At 41.5% G+C, this 16,709-nt stretch overlaps 3 protein-coding genes across 5 annotated transcripts in view; 1 reads left to right on the forward strand and 2 right to left on the reverse strand.

Annotated features, from left to right (window-relative positions):
* Nucleotides 1-2,509, forward strand: part of dcbld2 (discoidin, CUB and LCCL domain containing 2) — a 9,598-nt gene extending 7,089 nt beyond the window's left edge. The window contains exons 11-15 of the mRNA XM_077617508.1: nucleotides 334-468; nucleotides 782-875; nucleotides 958-1,007; nucleotides 1,088-1,222; nucleotides 1,345-2,509. Of these exons, the coding sequence (XP_077473634.1) occupies nucleotides 334-468; nucleotides 782-875; nucleotides 958-1,007; nucleotides 1,088-1,222; nucleotides 1,345-1,700 (770 nt within the window). The 3' untranslated portion in view covers nucleotides 1,701-2,509. The remainder of the gene's footprint in view (nucleotides 1-333; nucleotides 469-781; nucleotides 876-957; nucleotides 1,008-1,087; nucleotides 1,223-1,344) is intronic.
* tmem30c (transmembrane protein 30C) overlaps nucleotides 2,152-16,709 on the reverse strand; it is a 93,622-nt gene continuing 79,064 nt past the window's right edge. The window contains exons 1-8 of one of the 2 annotated variants that reach the window (XM_077617509.1): nucleotides 5,996-6,143; nucleotides 5,529-5,800; nucleotides 5,070-5,186; nucleotides 4,681-4,788; nucleotides 4,057-4,147; nucleotides 3,847-3,993; nucleotides 3,568-3,780; nucleotides 2,152-3,042 (exon numbers count right to left, since the gene is read on the reverse strand). In XM_077617509.1, coding sequence (XP_077473635.1) covers nucleotides 2,852-3,042; nucleotides 3,568-3,780; nucleotides 3,847-3,993; nucleotides 4,057-4,147; nucleotides 4,681-4,788; nucleotides 5,070-5,186; nucleotides 5,529-5,723 — 1,062 coding nt within the window. In that variant the 5' untranslated portion in view covers nucleotides 5,724-5,800; nucleotides 5,996-6,143 and the 3' untranslated portion in view covers nucleotides 2,152-2,851. Of the gene's footprint in view, nucleotides 3,043-3,567; nucleotides 3,781-3,846; nucleotides 3,994-4,056; nucleotides 4,148-4,680; nucleotides 4,789-5,069; nucleotides 5,187-5,528; nucleotides 5,801-5,995; nucleotides 6,144-16,709 lie in introns of those variants that run through there. The other variant, XM_077617510.1, reaches the window with a different exon arrangement.
* cmss1 (cms1 ribosomal small subunit homolog) overlaps nucleotides 6,087-16,709 on the reverse strand; it is a 29,763-nt gene continuing 19,140 nt past the window's right edge. For both annotated transcript variants that reach the window (XM_077617511.1, XM_077617512.1), the window contains 9 exons: nucleotides 9,298-9,434; nucleotides 8,903-8,971; nucleotides 8,698-8,836; nucleotides 8,551-8,610; nucleotides 7,594-7,696; nucleotides 7,426-7,486; nucleotides 7,249-7,336; nucleotides 6,616-6,704; nucleotides 6,087-6,342 (listed from right to left, as the gene is read on the reverse strand). In XM_077617511.1, coding sequence (XP_077473637.1) covers nucleotides 6,259-6,342; nucleotides 6,616-6,704; nucleotides 7,249-7,336; nucleotides 7,426-7,486; nucleotides 7,594-7,696; nucleotides 8,551-8,610; nucleotides 8,698-8,836; nucleotides 8,903-8,971; nucleotides 9,298-9,434 — 830 coding nt within the window. In that variant the 3' untranslated portion in view covers nucleotides 6,087-6,258. The remainder of the gene's footprint in view (nucleotides 6,343-6,615; nucleotides 6,705-7,248; nucleotides 7,337-7,425; nucleotides 7,487-7,593; nucleotides 7,697-8,550; nucleotides 8,611-8,697; nucleotides 8,837-8,902; nucleotides 8,972-9,297; nucleotides 9,435-16,709) is intronic.

Genomic DNA, 16,709 nt, shown 5'->3' on the forward strand with positions numbered 1-16,709 from the left:
TCCATCTAAATCCCACCCCCCTTTGCAAAGGGGATTGTATTTACTTTCGCAAATCAAAACACTACTCTGACGAATCCTATATTGATGGGACTAACTCGCTTACTAGCTTTTATGATCCCTTACACAGATTGCTAAAGTGTTCAATTCTTCCAAAGAAAAAAAAATTACAACCCCAAGCTAACATAAGATGGCGCCAAAACAATTGAGGAACTTGCCCATTGCGGGACGGACGTTGACTATTTTGTGTGAAACACCCTTTTTAACTGAAATGCCACCACGCTTTGAAGTTATTGCAAGCTGAAGTGGTGACCCTAACTGTATTGTTGTCCACAGTGAGGATGGGCATGGAGCCCAGGATGTTCCCACCTCGCCGTTTCCCAGCTCTACCCAAACGCCCGCGTACGTTTGGCAAGACCACCTCACCTCCAGAAATCAGGAACACTACCATGCCACCACTAACGGGCAAAGGTAATATGTTTTTTTTTTTAAATCAGCTTACTCAGAAGTGGGAACGCAATACTTAATATCTGTGTTACCCTAACACAATGATTAATAACATGGATCAGGAAATGAATATACAATAATAAAATAGAAAACCAAGCTAAAGGGAGTCCTCGGATTACGTTGTCTTTGACCTACCATTTTTCGGTGCCCCCTTCTCGTCCGCCATTAAGTGTCTTCCTAGCTAGTTTGTGGTGCGGTGGGCGGGAGTACCTTTACCTTTGTTCCACACAATGACCCTAAAGAAGAAAACTGGTAATTTTCTTTTTATTGTATTCAGAGGTGGCGCTAGCGGCTGTCCTGGTGCCGGTCTTGGTCATGGTTTTGACGGCACTCTTCTTGCTAGTGATTTGTGCTTGGCACTGGAAGAGTCGGTAAGTATTCGTTTATCATGACTGGTCAAAATTTAAAAAAATTTAAACGATCCTTTTCATACCTCCACATCTCCGTTTACAGGAAGAAGAGCTCGGAAGGAACGTATGATCTTCCTCACTGGAATCGCACTGGTGAGTTGTTGTTGTTGTTGGTGCTGCTCATTTACTGTCAACTTCTAGTACGTGAACAACTGGGCATCTTTTCACTGCAGACTGGTGGAAAAGTATGAAGCAGCTGCTGCCGTCCAAGATGGTCGAGGTGGAAGAGTCGGTCCGCTACAGCAGCAGCGAAGTGGGCCGGCTGACGGCGAGGGGCGCCGTTCCCAGACTGCCCGCCGAACCTGCAGGTAGAATTGCTAGAAATGGATCACGGTAGATGCGTAATAGTAACAGTTTTTGACTAGTTTGACTTATAGTCTGCAAAATACGGTACTTGAATCTGCATTTATTCTTTTTTGCATGTATTAAGAATATGCTCAGCCACTGGTTAGCGGCGTGACAACACTGGGCGCTCGGTCCACCTTTAAACCCGACGAGGGACCCGACCCGGGGTACAGCGACCCCGACCTCTACGACGCCCCCGTTTCGCCGGACGTCTACCACGCGTACGCCGAGCCCCTGCCCGCCTCCGGGGCCGAGTACGCCACCCCCATCGTGGTGGACATGGGTCGTCACCCTCCGGGGGGAGCTCCCACCGCCGTCTTGCTGGCGAGGTCGGACGGCGGCGGCCGCTCGGCGTACGACACGCCTAAAAACACCTCGGGGCGGGAGCTCGCCTATCAAGTGCCTCAGTGCGGCGCCAACAGAGCCGAAGGAGGCGCGTGATCGCCCGGCGCGCCACGTTTTACGTGGGTTCGAACCCCGTTGGCGCCATTCCAGTCGGATCACTGAAAGCGCAGCCATGAATGTTCATTAGTTCACGAGATGAGAGCGCCCACTACTGTTTGCAAAATCTGTGATTTTTTTTTTCCTTCTCCAAACTGTGATTTAAAAAAAAAATAGTTTCAATTGCGACGGTTGAGAAAACGAACAATGAATTCCCTCCCCCCTTTTTGCTTCCTCGTCCACGGTACGCGTCGCCGTCAAAAGCGTGACTTGAACTTTTTACAGCTTGTGCGATTCCTCGGCTGTAAACGTCTTATAATTAGCCAGTGATTTTTTTTTCATATTTATTTTTCAAACCTGCTGATGACGAGTAGCCCTCACGATGCCCCCTCCCACACGCAGACCAAATGATGGAGCAACTCAGCAGAATGAACGTTTTTAAGTCTTAATGTGAGAAATAAACTTTTTAATGAAAGTAAAAGCTTTTTTTGATTCAAGCAGTTTTGTCATCGGTGTATTCAATTCACTGTTGTATACAGTAATCTCTCGATTATCGCGGTTAATGTAGATCAGACATGGCCACGATAAACTTACAAAAAAAATTAAATTACCACCAAAAAATTTCCCCCAGAAGAAAAATCGCGATGTAGGGTACTGCATGTTTTTATCTGTTACGGTAAAATAATCCCTGGAGATTATCTCTTTTTTTTCAAGATATGTTCACATCTGACTGAATGGCCAAGTGTCTCAAAACTTTTGACCAAAGGTATGATATATATATATTTTTTTTAATAAATTGAGCGACTTTTGTTTGTTGCATATTTTCCCCACTAATCATCTTTTTGGGGTCACTATTTTTACATTTCAGTCATTATTATAATTTGACCCATTTTACGTCATTTCTGGTCGAGTTGCCTTAAAATGGAGGGTGGAAAAAATTTGATGGTTTTATTAGAACGGACATTCTTTCAATAGGGTCACATTTTACGATGCAGCATTTTCACAAAATGATTTTAAGTTGTCGACAAAATTATGTACACATTCGTATAAATTGAGTAGTAAATATGTACACGTATTAAATGACTCAGTTCAGTGGTAACACTGAGACCTTGGAATGAAATTTATAGACTATAGTGTTTTGACACGAGCGCTTATAATTCTTCCATGTTCTTCCCGTCCTTCCCAAACTTCCACCAAACAACGGTGAGGCCGACGGCCACCATCATTATGAGGCAGCTGGTGATCAAATAAGCAATGGGTAAGAACGGGTTGGGACCGCCGAACCAGTTCAGCGTGGTCAGGACCACCTGCTTCCTGCCTCGGAAGTACTGCACGGGGAAGTCTGGAAGGAAGGGTCACTGGTCAAGGTGGCAAATCAGTGGATTTTACGTGTCAAAAATCAGATGGAGCTCTTGTTTGCCGAGTTCCAAAAAATGTGTCTGAGCGTTTTCATGCAATTTCATGTTCGTCGTGAAAAATGGCCAAATAATTTGGATTTAATAAGCTTTTAAAATTTTGAGCAGGACTTTTATTGCTTCTAAATAATTGTATTTCAAACTACTTCAACATATTTGGTAAAATTTGGCATTAAATTGTAAAATATATGAATATTTTTTGTGCCACACCTCACACTTCAAATGGATTGGCCACGTCAATGGCAGCCAATAACTTAAGTCATGTTTTTTTTTTTTTTTGCTGTTTGCTGTTTGCCATGAAACCATGGCAGAAATGAATTTAAATTAAGAGTTATTTACTATTAAAAAACGCATATATATTCTTTAAAAAAAGTGGTATTGCGTTGCCTGGTGTATTGACTGATAAAATTTAAAGAGGAAGGGGAATAATACTGTGGATTTGAAAAGGATACTGTAGTTGATCTCCACACTGTAGTTCCCTTTGGGAAGGCCGCTCTGGAAGGGTTTGTCGGCCCGCAGCAAAACGGCGTAGAGCTTCTTGAAATCGGGGAAGGCGGCCTCCCGCATCCACACGATCAGGTCTTCGTTGATGAAACCGTTGTTGAAGGGGTCCGGCGGGTCCAACTCGTACACGGCCTTTCGCCAAAATGGAGGCGGCGCCGTGCCTGCCAAGTTTGCGCGCCGGTGGGCCGCCGTGAATGGGCTGGACTTTTGGAGAAAAAGAAACTCACCTTGGAAGACTTCAGCCAAGCTCAGGTTGCCCTCTCGCGGGTTGCGGTACTTGACGTTTTTGTCCGTGTACCAACTGATGCCTTTGCGTATGAGCGGGACGTCGTACTTGGAAGCGTCGGAACCCAGATATTGGAATTTGAAGCTATCTGGGGGGAAGGATTGAGTAGGCTTTTGGAGTGGCTCATTTGCTGTGTTGTGGGGGTGTTTACCATTAAAGATGCTGTTGGCCACGGCGCCACACGGAGCGATAGGGAGTCCTTTCTCATTGGTGGAGAATGGTTTGCAGTAGAAACTGGGTTTCTGTAACATTAGAGAGAATTCATTTATTTATTTGCACACACTTTTGGAACAGTTATTTGGCCAAAAAGTCCTGCATCATGATCGCATGGACTTTTTGGTCATAATTCAAGAAGTCATTTTCACTCTTACTAAAAATAACCTCCCGCAATCTACTTTATTGTTAGTTGGGCAAAGCGGTCCTGAAGGGACCAGGTGCAGCTTTTTGTTCCAGACACTTGGATTGGACTGAAAGAACAAGCACTTGACTCCAACTCACTGATTGCAAATCTGACATCAACACATTTTTGGAAAGGTATCACACATGACTTACTGCAGGGCTGTTCAATAATAATAATAATAATAATCGGACATAGGCCCTGTCGTCATCATCAACAACAAAAGCCTACTTGTCATCACACCCAGAAACCAGTTGTGCGTTCTACCAATAGTACATTGGCGATCTATGTAATGGGCACCCCTGAACCAGACTAACACAGATCCATAAGGACCGAAATTGCAAAATTAAGAAAAAGAAAGATGCTGTGAAAGTCGACCTTTAAGTTCTTCTTCCTGCCGACCATCTGCGCGTCGTCCCTGGAGTCCATGTATCTGCGTAGGTTCTGGTGGAAGTTTTGGAGGCCGTAGTAGAAGAAGACATCACCCTGAGTGCAAGTTTAGCTAATTGCATTAGCAAGAAAAATATACGCATCGATGCAAACATTCCGTTTCATTTTTTAAAGGGCTGTTCAAGACAGCAATTCATGTACATAAAGTAATTAAATATTGATACATTTTCCCGCAAGTGTGACTTTTTATTCATTTTTCATTGAACAAAAAACTAAGTTTTTAGTCTCAAGAGTGTTTAGAGCTGCTCTAGTTGACGTTTTCTCGTATACATCCACAAATTAGAGCAGATGAACTAAAAAGTGCGACGGCGGCTTACCTTCAAAGCTCTGTTGACTTGAAAGCGGATTTCACAAGTGCAAGTCACCGCCGCATTGCTGGCATTCTTCCGCAAGTCGTGACAAAAAGCACACTGTCCCTCGTCAGTATAGTCCACCTAAAAGGACAGGACGTATTCAAGTCTTTCATGATGGCCGTGGACATCTAATAAATGCCAATGAGCCCTCCCAGTAACAATCATAATAAAAAAATAGACCCAAATAATCGAGCTTATCCTCACTTCTATTACCAAACATTAAAATCCTCCAAAAGTCAAGTTTATGACAGTCAGGTTTTTTGCAATATTTTCCTTTCAAATTCCAACAACAGTCACGTGGCCTATAAAGTGTGAAGATTAGAACACGTGCGGCTGGTTCACCAGACGAAGCTGTGTCCCTCTTTTACAACTTCAGCGCCATCTTGCAATCTTGCACACTCGCATTCCTTCCGACGGACTCACCCGGATTTCCCGCACGCTCTGCACGGTCAGCAGGAGCCAAACTCCCAGCAGCAGGCAGACGAGAGCCATGAAGTAGAAAAAGGGCAGCACGGTATTGGCCGTCAACATGGGCGACCAGGCGGGGAGACGTTGCTGCTTGAAGGCCGAGTTGTCGGGCCTGCGGGCCAGCGGCCCCCCGCTCTTGGCTTTGGCCATGGCCTGCGAAGAACTTGGCTCTCTCTGGAGGTTCTTGTCCAAGGTGGCCCCGCTGGCTTCCTCTTCCTGTGGTTTCACTACGCAAAGACACACACGGAAACGCGCACACGTCTGACAACAAGTCCCTTGCCGTTGGGTTCTGTCATTTATTAACCACAAGCAACAGCCTCTTTCTTCCTGCTTAACAACGCTGGCCGTTTTGCTTCATACTGAACATTATTTCTCATTTGTCATCATCATACGCCTTTTGGAAACATTTAAAAAGTACCTACCCGTTTGCGTGATCCGTAGAAATCTGAAAGCAATTTAATATGGAAGAAAAACAATGACAGAAGAAGTAAAGAGCCTCTTTGGAAATCAACACTTGTTTAACGGGCAATTTATTGCAGGCATCTCGCCTGCACATTGTTGAACAAACAATATGACACATTTTTTGGATGCATTCTCTGACAATAGTTAAAAGCGGGAAGATCGCAAACAAACGGGAAAAGAGCACGGGACAAAGCTCGGGGCGCCGTAAATTATCAGGACGCAGTTAAAAGAGCCCAATTTTGACTTTATCTGCTTTGCATTTGTTGACAATCCCGCTCTCCAACAGCTTACAGACATCCCGTTTGATCTGGGGGTGGAAAATAAGCAGACTTATTCGCAGAGAAATGCGACAAATGAACTCTAAATGAATGGACTATTTGCTACAATTTGGTTATGCCAGTGTTTAAAAAATAAAGCAAAAACAAATGGGGATATTGATAATTGAATAATTGAATATCTCTTCAGTCATTTTATTTATTTCATTGAATTTTGATCCATCTGGCTCTGGGTCCACAATAAAGGTGACAAAAGTGCCCAGTATACTAGTGTAATTTTACACCAACAGAGGGCAGTAACTGACCTCAGGAATACCCATCAAGGGCCTGCTTTTTTGGTCTCTCCAGTTCCAGTCCAGAACCAAAAAGCGCAAGGCTTCCAATTTTAATCCATCTTGAGAAAGAGACAGAAGAAAAGAATGATTTTTGAACTCTTTATAGGCCACTCCATCAATTCATTGACTGCTTTTGGGTTTGCGTCAGACGTCCAATCCATTGGGACTGGGATCGTGGCAGCGAATCATTGCTCCTCCCGAGTGGCATGAATGGCATTGAAAGATGATGATAGTAATAAAAATAAGTATCTCTTGAGTCTTTTGGGGGCCATAAACTGAACTTATTTCAGTTTTTATTCATTTTAATCTTAACCATTTACTCATTTTAAATTGGATTTCTTCATAAAAGTGATCTAAAAATAATAAATGAATGACAAAAACTAAATGAAATTGGCAAGGCACAATTAAATTATTCAAAGTGACACAAGATCACAATCTAAACAAAATAAATAAATAAATAAAATGATGGATTAAAGTCACATTTTGGGTCATGTAGGCCACCAAATGTTTATATTGTGGCCACATTCTGTAATTGGATGCCAAGTCGTTATGCGATTATTTTTTATTTTTAAATACCAAAAATTGGTCACTTCGTTTTTTTACCTTTGTGAATAAGGTCAGAGATCCGTGCAGGTGTTCCCACTCCTATGTGAAGGACTCCTTCTTGCAGCAGCTTTATTTGCTCCTCGATCTATAGACAAGAAGGACCATTAGTTCTTCTCAAACTCAATCAAGTCCTTTTGGAACATGGCTGGGAAGAAACTAAAGTTTACAACCAACCTTGATGTGTTTTGCAAAAAGCTTTACAACGTTGGCTTCCCCCTTAAAGGTTGTCAGTTGCCTGGGGAAAAAAAAGAAAACAGACAGAGAAGATAAAACCTTGTTTTGGGTCATCAATCACGCTCAGGATTTTGTTTCATTACCAGATCGGAAGACTGAAAATCTTACTTGATCAAGTCGATGACTCGGAGGGCCGAACTGCAGACGATGAGCAGGACCGCCGAAGATTTTTCTGTGTGTTGCCTCTGAACCTTTGCCCATTTGGGACAAACTAACAGAAAACAGAATTTGAATTTTTTGGGAGCACAATTAGTGAAAACAGTCATTGTGAAAAAATTAAATAAAAAAATAAAAACCAGGGCACAGATGACACTGATCTACAAAAAATCATGAATAAAAATAAACTACTACTCTAACATAACAGTTTTGTTTTTAATGTTTTTAACGGTAAAACCATTTTTGTCCCAATATCGTCCAACATCTCCAGTTGCAGTACAGTTATAGAGCAATAACAGCCAAGACAAACAGACTCAAGGACAGTCGAGTTTTGCACCTAGGACCTAATCAAGACTTATTGCTAGCCACCTTTAGTCACTTTATTTATTTATTTATTAACTTATTTCTTACTTATTTATCCATATCTAAATTGTCTTTTTCTGTGTCTGTATTCTCGCCCTCTTGGTACTGTGACAATGAAATTTCCCAAATACGGGATGAATAAAGTTATCTCATCTAATCTAATCACCACTTACCCATGTTGACTTCTACTTATTTATTATGTTGACCACGTATCTATTTATTACCACTTATTGATTATTTATTTATCATTACAATATATTGATTATCTACGTGTTTGTTGCTTGTTGTCGAGTCCGTAGACTCAACGAGCGGTGCGCCCTCAACCTTGGCGCTGAACGTCTCCAAAACCATGGAACTTATCCTAGACTTCAGACGGAACAATCTGCTGATCTCACTTGGACTACTTATCCATTCATTTCTTGTTTATTGATTATTTATTTGTCTGTCTGTTGTTATTTGTGCAATACGTGGTGAAAGCTTTAAATCTCATTATTCTTGTATGAATTCAATCCTGGACTTCACGAGATAACCAACAAAGATACTCACTTTCCTTCAGATAGGATGAGAGGCTGTGCGTCAGATCATTGCAGGTCGCAAAAAAAGAATCTGGAAAAAATCCAGACGAAAATTGAGAGGGCCATAAAAAAACCCAAATTCAAATCCGTCCCCCAATGCACACGGGCAAGAACTCACCGTCAAGTTTGAGCTCCTCCCGCTCGATGACGGAGTGCTTGTCCGACAAGTATTGCATGAAGAAGTTCTGAAGGTCCTCGGGACAGCCCGGTTTAGGGTCAGACTCGGCCAGAACATCTGTAATGGTCTTCTTCTTCCTCTGGAAAAGTCGTCATAATATGAAGAAGGTCGGAAGGCGAGCCCGAGTCACCCGGCTTTGACCGACCTTTCTCTTTTTGGTGGGTTTAGTTGACGTTTCCTTCTGGCTTTCCTGCTTTGGCGGTGGGTTAGACACCTGAAACAACACAGGTGAGAAACACGTTACGGACCCCCCATTTTTTCCTGGAATAAATCACTCAACCCTTCTTTGGCGAGTTTTATTTATGAAGGGTGGTGTCACGGTATGTCTAAAGCAGACCCCGATGAGCAAAAAGCAAAAATGTGTCAACACAATTGCAGAACGATGTCAAATGTTGCGACATTGATAAAACAATCATTTAAAAATAATAATGGGCACCATAAGGCTTTAAGGCTTTCACATAAATACTTTCACGCAAACTCCGCCCACCAATAGAAGGGGAAAAACACACTCCAAGTGTTCAAAAGCTATTAGGCTAATACCTCTTCAAGCGTTTTTTTCTTCTTGGCAGTGGTGTTTTTTTCCGTTAATTTCTTCCTCTTCTCTGCTTTCTTTTGTGCCTGTGGATGTTCTTTTATTGGTTGGCTTTTCTTCTCTTCAGCCTCCCCCTCAGAACCATCTATCAAAAGACAAAACAAAACAAAAAAGCTGTTCATCTCCAAGCACAAATCTGCATCATAGTTTGTGTACACAATAGCATTGCTACACGACATAAAAGAGGGGGCGATTATTAAAAACATCTGCCAGGATGTGTCACTAAAATCACAGTAGTAAATTTATTGAAAAGAAATTCCTCTCAAGCAAAAACACGAATTATGACTCTTGTATACAGCTTTGTTTCTATCAAAGTGAGGTCAAGTGAAGGGATCGAAAACATGGAAAATGTTCCGAAAAATCACTTAAAGATTGCAGTCGAACTACAATTACAACAAATCCTAAAGAAATTCATTGTAGTGATTTCAGCGATTTTAAAAGAACGCAAGCTAAATTTAAACACGATCAGTGCACATCTGACTCCCATCTTTGAACGTTTATTTCTCCTTTTTGCTTAATACGCGAGTACCATTTCATCCATCATCATCAGGCTTTTGTTTTCCTTCGCCGGCCGGGCTCATTACGGCGGCCCGCGGAAGAAAATGACAAAAGATGAGCGGGGGATTGAAGTTCACGATGATTTTTGGCCGACTGTTTGCCGACCGGCGAGACGCGGCTCCGCCCTCTTTTCCCATTCGTCACGGCCAGACTCATCGATTGTCATCAGCGCAGACGTCCTCTCCGATAGCGTAGCCTCCCACCCGCCTCATTACAGTAAGGTCGTGGCGAGGACACGCGGATGCGACGCGACAAAGACCGTTACGGATCGACCGTAAAATCGTACCGAACCTTGCCGACAAATGACACGCCATTGCAAGTGAGCCGAGTAAGCCTTTTGGCTTAATAATATTGTATTATATCGATATGCTCGGTTTGTGGAGCCGTCCCTCAATTTTGTCATTAGTATTTTACTTTCAAACAACAAATCAATACATTAACATATTTTGGTTGAAAAAAAAAATCAAAATTTTGGCCATTAAATGCATGGCCAAAATTAACGAATCCACTACGAGAAGAACTACTATTGTATAAGGTAAACAAAATAGTTTGACTTACCATTAAATGAAGTTCTAATACATACACCGTATGTGTAGCAATTTTTTAAAACAAAATAACCAAGATAAATATATTTTTTTAAATTAGTAATATAAATTCTCCTAGAAATTCATTATTTTTTTACAGTGGCAATTTTTGGAGCAACTTTCTACTGTAAATTTACAGACCTTCATTATAAAAAAATAATGTACGGCCGGCCACACTACGTCGACTACACCATATTTCTATGAAAGCAGATGTAAGACAAACTGTTAAATTATTGAAAGCTCCCACAGAAACCCCCCAAAAAAACAACAACCAAAAGAAAACCCAATCTCCAACAAAGTCTCCATAAGGTCAGATAACAGGAAATCAATAAGGGTCAACGGCAGTGGAGGAAGTCGACAATGTATAAAATAGCTCTTGGCTTGTCGTGTTCAAACGTTCAATCAATAATGGTGACTGGTTTTAATGGACGGTAAATGGCGGAGAATGGATACAATGACAGTCAATCGACGGGTTGCAGGGAATTAGTTCTTTTTTTTTTGTTAAAGGAAGATCCAGATAAATTGCTTTCAGGCTCAAAATGCTGTCATTGTACCGGTCGATGCAAGGAACGATGATTACGCGGGTCGTGCCTTTAGATTAGCGGGTTGTAAAAGGAACAAGTACGCACTTAACTCATTGGGTGCCATTAACTTGTTGAGATGGCGCCAAATAATAGAGTCGTCGTCCAATCGTGACATCACTCGGTAGCGACTCTAGCCAAAGGCCAAATGGGAAAATCTGTTTTGGGTGCTTTTTGGGGGGGGTTGGGAGAAGGTTTATTTTACAAAGAAAAGGACTTGGGTTGTGGCTCTGCAAAGTCAAAGCTATCAAATTGAGTTAAGCACCCCCTGAGGTGATAGTGCGGCTTTCAGGCCTCATCTTTTTTCACACATGCTACATTTGCTAAACTCCCAAGTGACAGCAATCACATGGATGACACATCCAACAGTGATGCAAGAATTGTGGAATCAGGGCGTTTTGTGGGTTTTGTGTGTGTGTGTGTGTGTGTGTGTGTGTGTGTGTGTGTGTGTGTGTGTGTGTGTGTGTGTGTGTGTGTGTGTACAGGAAGAGAGAAAATAGCAAACAGTAGAATTTGGCAAGAGTCCGTCAAAGTACTCTTATTGGGGAGGAGAAGGGAACACAAAAAAAAAATCTCAGAGGACAGTTTACATCAGAGCCCAAAAATGTTGAGCATATTTATTACATTATGGAAGCGCCAAGCAGTCATTGTTTGGCTTTCCAACCTGATGCCTGCCATGTGATTTATGGACTTGGGTAAATTCAATCATGAATAGACCACCTAGGGGCTAAATCTGACGCAAACTATATTTGGAGAAATCAAACTAAGGTTTTATTTGTTTTTGGAGAATGTAGCGTAAATGCTTTAAAAAGCTCGCATTTGATCGTTATTTTTTTGGGGGAAAAAATCATTATGTGAAACTACGGTCTTAGCTTAGCATTTTAATTAATGATATGATGAGATCAACTTTAACCATAAAGAACAAAAGTTTGGGGGTTTCGCAGCAAGTCATAACGACTAAATTTGAACCGTGATTTTTAAAGTGTTTGCTAATAGAATTGACCTATGTAAGAAGTGTAATTCCTTTCCTAATATTCCTAAATGAATGAAATTCGTGATAAAACAAAACAGAAGGTGCCTGAAATCATTGCTTCATTTTGGTCGTCAGGTCCACTTTTGACCAAATAAATTGCAGCAATAAAAGAAATGACAGGTTTTAAAGATGAACAATTGCAATGGAGCCAAGGGTACAATCTCATTCATGCTGAAGAATGTGCATACTAACACTAATTAATAACATTAATCCAGCGGTCTATGCTCTCTGCCGTCTTTGGACATCTGTCTGTGCGTTCCCAGGAAAAGTCAAGTTTCAGATTCCAGCCAATATGGCCAAGTATCGCCCAATCCATTTTCTGATGAACAACAGGCCAGATGAGAGGCGCAAGCGTAAGAAAAGATGCACGAGAACCGATTTTTTTCCTTGTGAGGATATGCTATTCTTGCTCAGTGTTTTGGAAAGAGAGCTTCAGGTGGGAAGACCTTTTTTGGTGCGAGTCAAATACAGAACATGACTCACAAGCACGCAAAATAGAAAAAAAGAAAGAGTGTAAACTGATGTTTGTGCTGTTGGTCGCGCCAGGCCAAAGATGAAGTCATTGGCGTGCTGAAGTCAGAGAGGACCGAAGGCCCGCTATGGTTTTATTGGACTAGAGGGGGCACTGCGTTCCCTGCACGCAGACTTCCTGCAGACGCAACAAGAGGACCACCTACACCATGTGTACAAAGCCGCTAAGTTTGAGGTACCTATAACAAGAAGGCAGACGCCATAGGGAGGCGCTAATCAAATTTAATGAGGTGAATTTAGCGCCACCTGACAAAAGCGGATTAATTACTACTACTTCATTGCGCAATGAGTCATTTGGTGTTGCCGGAGAAGCAATTATAGCATCATGATTTTCCAAACCCCCCCTGGATTGTTTTGGTTTCACTCGATTTGAGACTACTTTGCAAGTTCTCATCGGGATCTCGTTGCCGATTTGATAGGAAAACAATTCCCAAATTAATCCTAATCTTTCCCAAATTGGATGAAATGCCGACATTAGAACCGTGTTGTGTTTTGCTGGATACTTTCGGTGGTTTGTTAATGTTGTACAGTTCCAGAAAAGTTTTTCTTGCATCATGGTACTGTATTTTTGTACCATAAGGCACACTCAAAAGTCTGCATTTTCCCACTAAACAAATGTGCACTTTCCAATCCAGCCTACACAAGTATGAATTTTTGTGATGATGAATTAATTGCTTTAAAAATACTAATTTAAATAGTTTTTGTAATACAGTAACAGATGCGCCTTTTAATCAGGTGAGCCTTGTGTATGAAAATGAACTCATTCATTGCACTTTACAATGTAGTGCGCCATATCCTCTAAAAAATACGGCCTTTGTTAAGCCATAAACTTGAGCTCAATTGAAGTGCTGCAACCAATGAATTGGTTTCTTGTCAAGAATTTAAATGTGTCCTTGCCCAGTCGAGGCACAGCATTACGAAGCAATTTAGACCAAATCAAGTGCACTTCTTGGCTGTAAACAGCAATCTAAAATTCTCAACGTTCTCAAAACGTGCTTTTTGTAGAGTTGGACCTACATAGCTATTCCCATAAAACTCCCATTCTAGTTCCAGATGATCATTTCCTAATGTTTAAATGAGAAAAAAAAACTAAACAGTACAGTACGCTCACTGTGTTGAAGAAAAACAACTATAGAGCGAAGCTCAAACCAACATGACGTCTTTGTCTTTCAAACTGTACAGCTTGAATAAATATCCATCCAAGATGTCAAATGATTGAAGTGTTTCAGCGCGCAGTCGAAAAACATCTGCACGTTTAGAAGTGAACGCTTTTAGCTCACGTTAATCCGCACAGCTCGTTCCAAAGTTCCAAAGCTTGGACGGCTCAAACTCGGAGCAACTCGCAGCGACACACCTCAACGTGCCAAGTTGTAATTGCGCTTGTAAACACATCAACATGCAATTCCATGTGCTTTCGCCACTTTCTTTGCTCCTTGGACGGCCTGTACCTCGACTGAAGCCAGATTGATGGTGGTTAGGATTTGTCCCTTTCCAAATAGCGACTATGGTCAGATGTGGCCTCTGCGGGTGGGGATAGGCCCGTTGGTGGAGCTAGATTGGTGGGAATGGCTAGGCCCGGCGTAGCTATGCAATCTCGGGCCCTCACTGACTCTAGTCCTGCCAGAGTCCACTCTCTAATCTAATTATGGAGTTTTTGGATGGGTAGCCTGCATTTGTCGGTAAGAGCGAGCAAACGCTTCAATCTATCGGCCACAGGAGCACGTTGCAATTTAAGACCAGAAATAATCATGGCGCAAGAAACACTTTGTTTATAGCAATTCGGTCCAAATACGAAGCAGTCAAGACACCCTTGAAGAAACATAAACCCGTGAGTTTACTTGGAAGTAAAGATACGTGAGACCAAAGGCCAGGAGTTTGTACACTACAGACCATTTTTAGAGGGGAATAAATGACTAAAGAGTTCCACAATCACTCCGGAAATGTTATCATGCATGAAGTCACGCAAGTCTTTCGTCGAGTTGGCCACTACAACATCCCGTGCTGTGAGAGCCCTTAAACCATGATCCCCAATTACCGCAATACTTTCTGAACTGAGCGCCAATACTTTAAGTGCCACTACAATATTATTTCCCAATTCCTTTCCGACGTAGTTCACATGTTAAAAGCAAAACAAAAACCACCGTAAATGCGTTCAAGTGTCATGTTATTTGACAACGATCAGCTAAGTACGAGCGCCTGGGATGACTTAGCTTTTATTTTTTATTTTTTTAGCTTGCAAAAGTCCCTTTGAAACACGCAACAATGTCAGATTGGGCAATCGGTTAACAATGCCAGATGTTCACAATCCAACAGATCATCTAAGGCCATATAAATCTCGAAATAAAAGCCAATTCTGTGGGAAATAATGCACTGAATTAATTTTCATAAAGTTATTTTTGCATGACGAAATGTTTAAAAGGCCATGCCAAATCCTTTGAAAATCTTTCAATCTGCTCCTGTTTCTTTTCAAAGAGCTTCTGCGAAACGACGCGACAATAGCTTTCATTTTTGAAGTTCCCATGTGCGCCCAGGTGCAAAACAGATGTGATCGGGACCTACGCGAGATGAAAACCGTGGAGTGAATTCCAATCATTGCCCATCATCTTATGCGCTACTACGATGACGCTTACATGTTATTGAACGATACAAAGAAACGGCGCGGTGGTTCAAGCTTGCTGCCAGCAAATTGCACATAATTCATATGGTTATGGTCTACGATGGGACGACATCATCATCGACGTCGTTAAACACTGACGTGAGTGAGTAACTGGTCGGGCCACTTCAGTTCAACATGTCCTTACCTTCCCCATTCCTCCTTGAAACTATCTTTAAAACTTGATAACACTGCATAAAGGACTTCCCCCTCATTATTTGCTTCTAATGACATAAAATCTGTTCCGGAAACAATTCCTACTTTGATAGCATTCTTCGAAAAGAGCACCAAACTGCAAATAGACATTTGTTAAACAAATACTGTTACAATTACGTTTCAAAGATAAAGACTTGAAAAGGTGAATTTGTGAAATGAACAGTGACAATGCGGGCAATCGCTGTAATTGCTTTATATTTTGACTACGTGGCTCCAGACTATTCGTATGCGTCGTCGGTGACTCGTGTCAAGTGATTTCATTCTTTCTCATGAGTTGGTTTAATTAAAAAAAATTGAAAAATCTAAAAAAAAAAATTAAAAACCCTGCCATCTGGACACTACAGTCTGAGAGAAAAATTAAAGTTCAGTTGAGAAACAAAAATAAGCAAACTATGGGGTTTGAAGCAGACAATTTGAATGGCTCTTGCGGCTCTTGTTGTGTTCTTTTTTTTCCAATTTGCTAGAATTACAGTTGAGAAACCAATTTGATATACAGTACTTTGGTTTGGTTTTGCCTCATTTGTCAAAAGCAAAAGCTAAAAAAAAGAAGAAGAAGAAAATGCTCAATTTGAGTTAAATTACACCCCCGGATGAAAATAGGATGATCGTTCGTCTTCGTAAGACGAGGGCCGTATTACATATCGCTCTACGCTTGAAGGCTTTCTTGGAAAGGTCTTTGCGGAATGGGCTCATGCTTGTAATTGAGGACGAGTGCTGCAGATGTCAAGCTCTCAATTGGGAACGAGGACTTTGTGAACTCTGCAGCGACGGTCGTGGGCGTGTGGAATGCGGTCTCCTCGCAACTCAAGTTATGTTTAACTCTACAAAATTTGGGACGAGAAGCAGAATAATCGAGCTAAAAATGGAACTGTGTGCACCAAGAATGAATTTATGTTAAGAATCATGTCCCGTTTTGGCTTGCTTGTTAACAAATACAATTGATCAAGAATCAAAACGTCACAATTCTACACAATTCTGACCTCAATACCCTAATAACGATGTTCTATATTTACACTAAATAGAACTTGTTTCTCTGCTTTTTTTTTTTTTTAAATCTGCAAATAGAGGAAGTGTGCTGTGCTTTAGCCAAATGGAAAATGTTCCATTTTGCTGCTTTTACAGACTTATTACGCACAGGAAATGATGAGAACATCACTGTTTATTGTTAATCACTGCCGTTCCTGCTTGACAAACAACAGCATAG

This window comes from Stigmatopora argus, chromosome 13, assembly GCF_051989625.1.
Source record: "Stigmatopora argus isolate UIUO_Sarg chromosome 13, RoL_Sarg_1.0, whole genome shotgun sequence".
Classification (NCBI taxonomy): domain Eukaryota; kingdom Metazoa; phylum Chordata; class Actinopteri; order Syngnathiformes; family Syngnathidae; genus Stigmatopora; species Stigmatopora argus.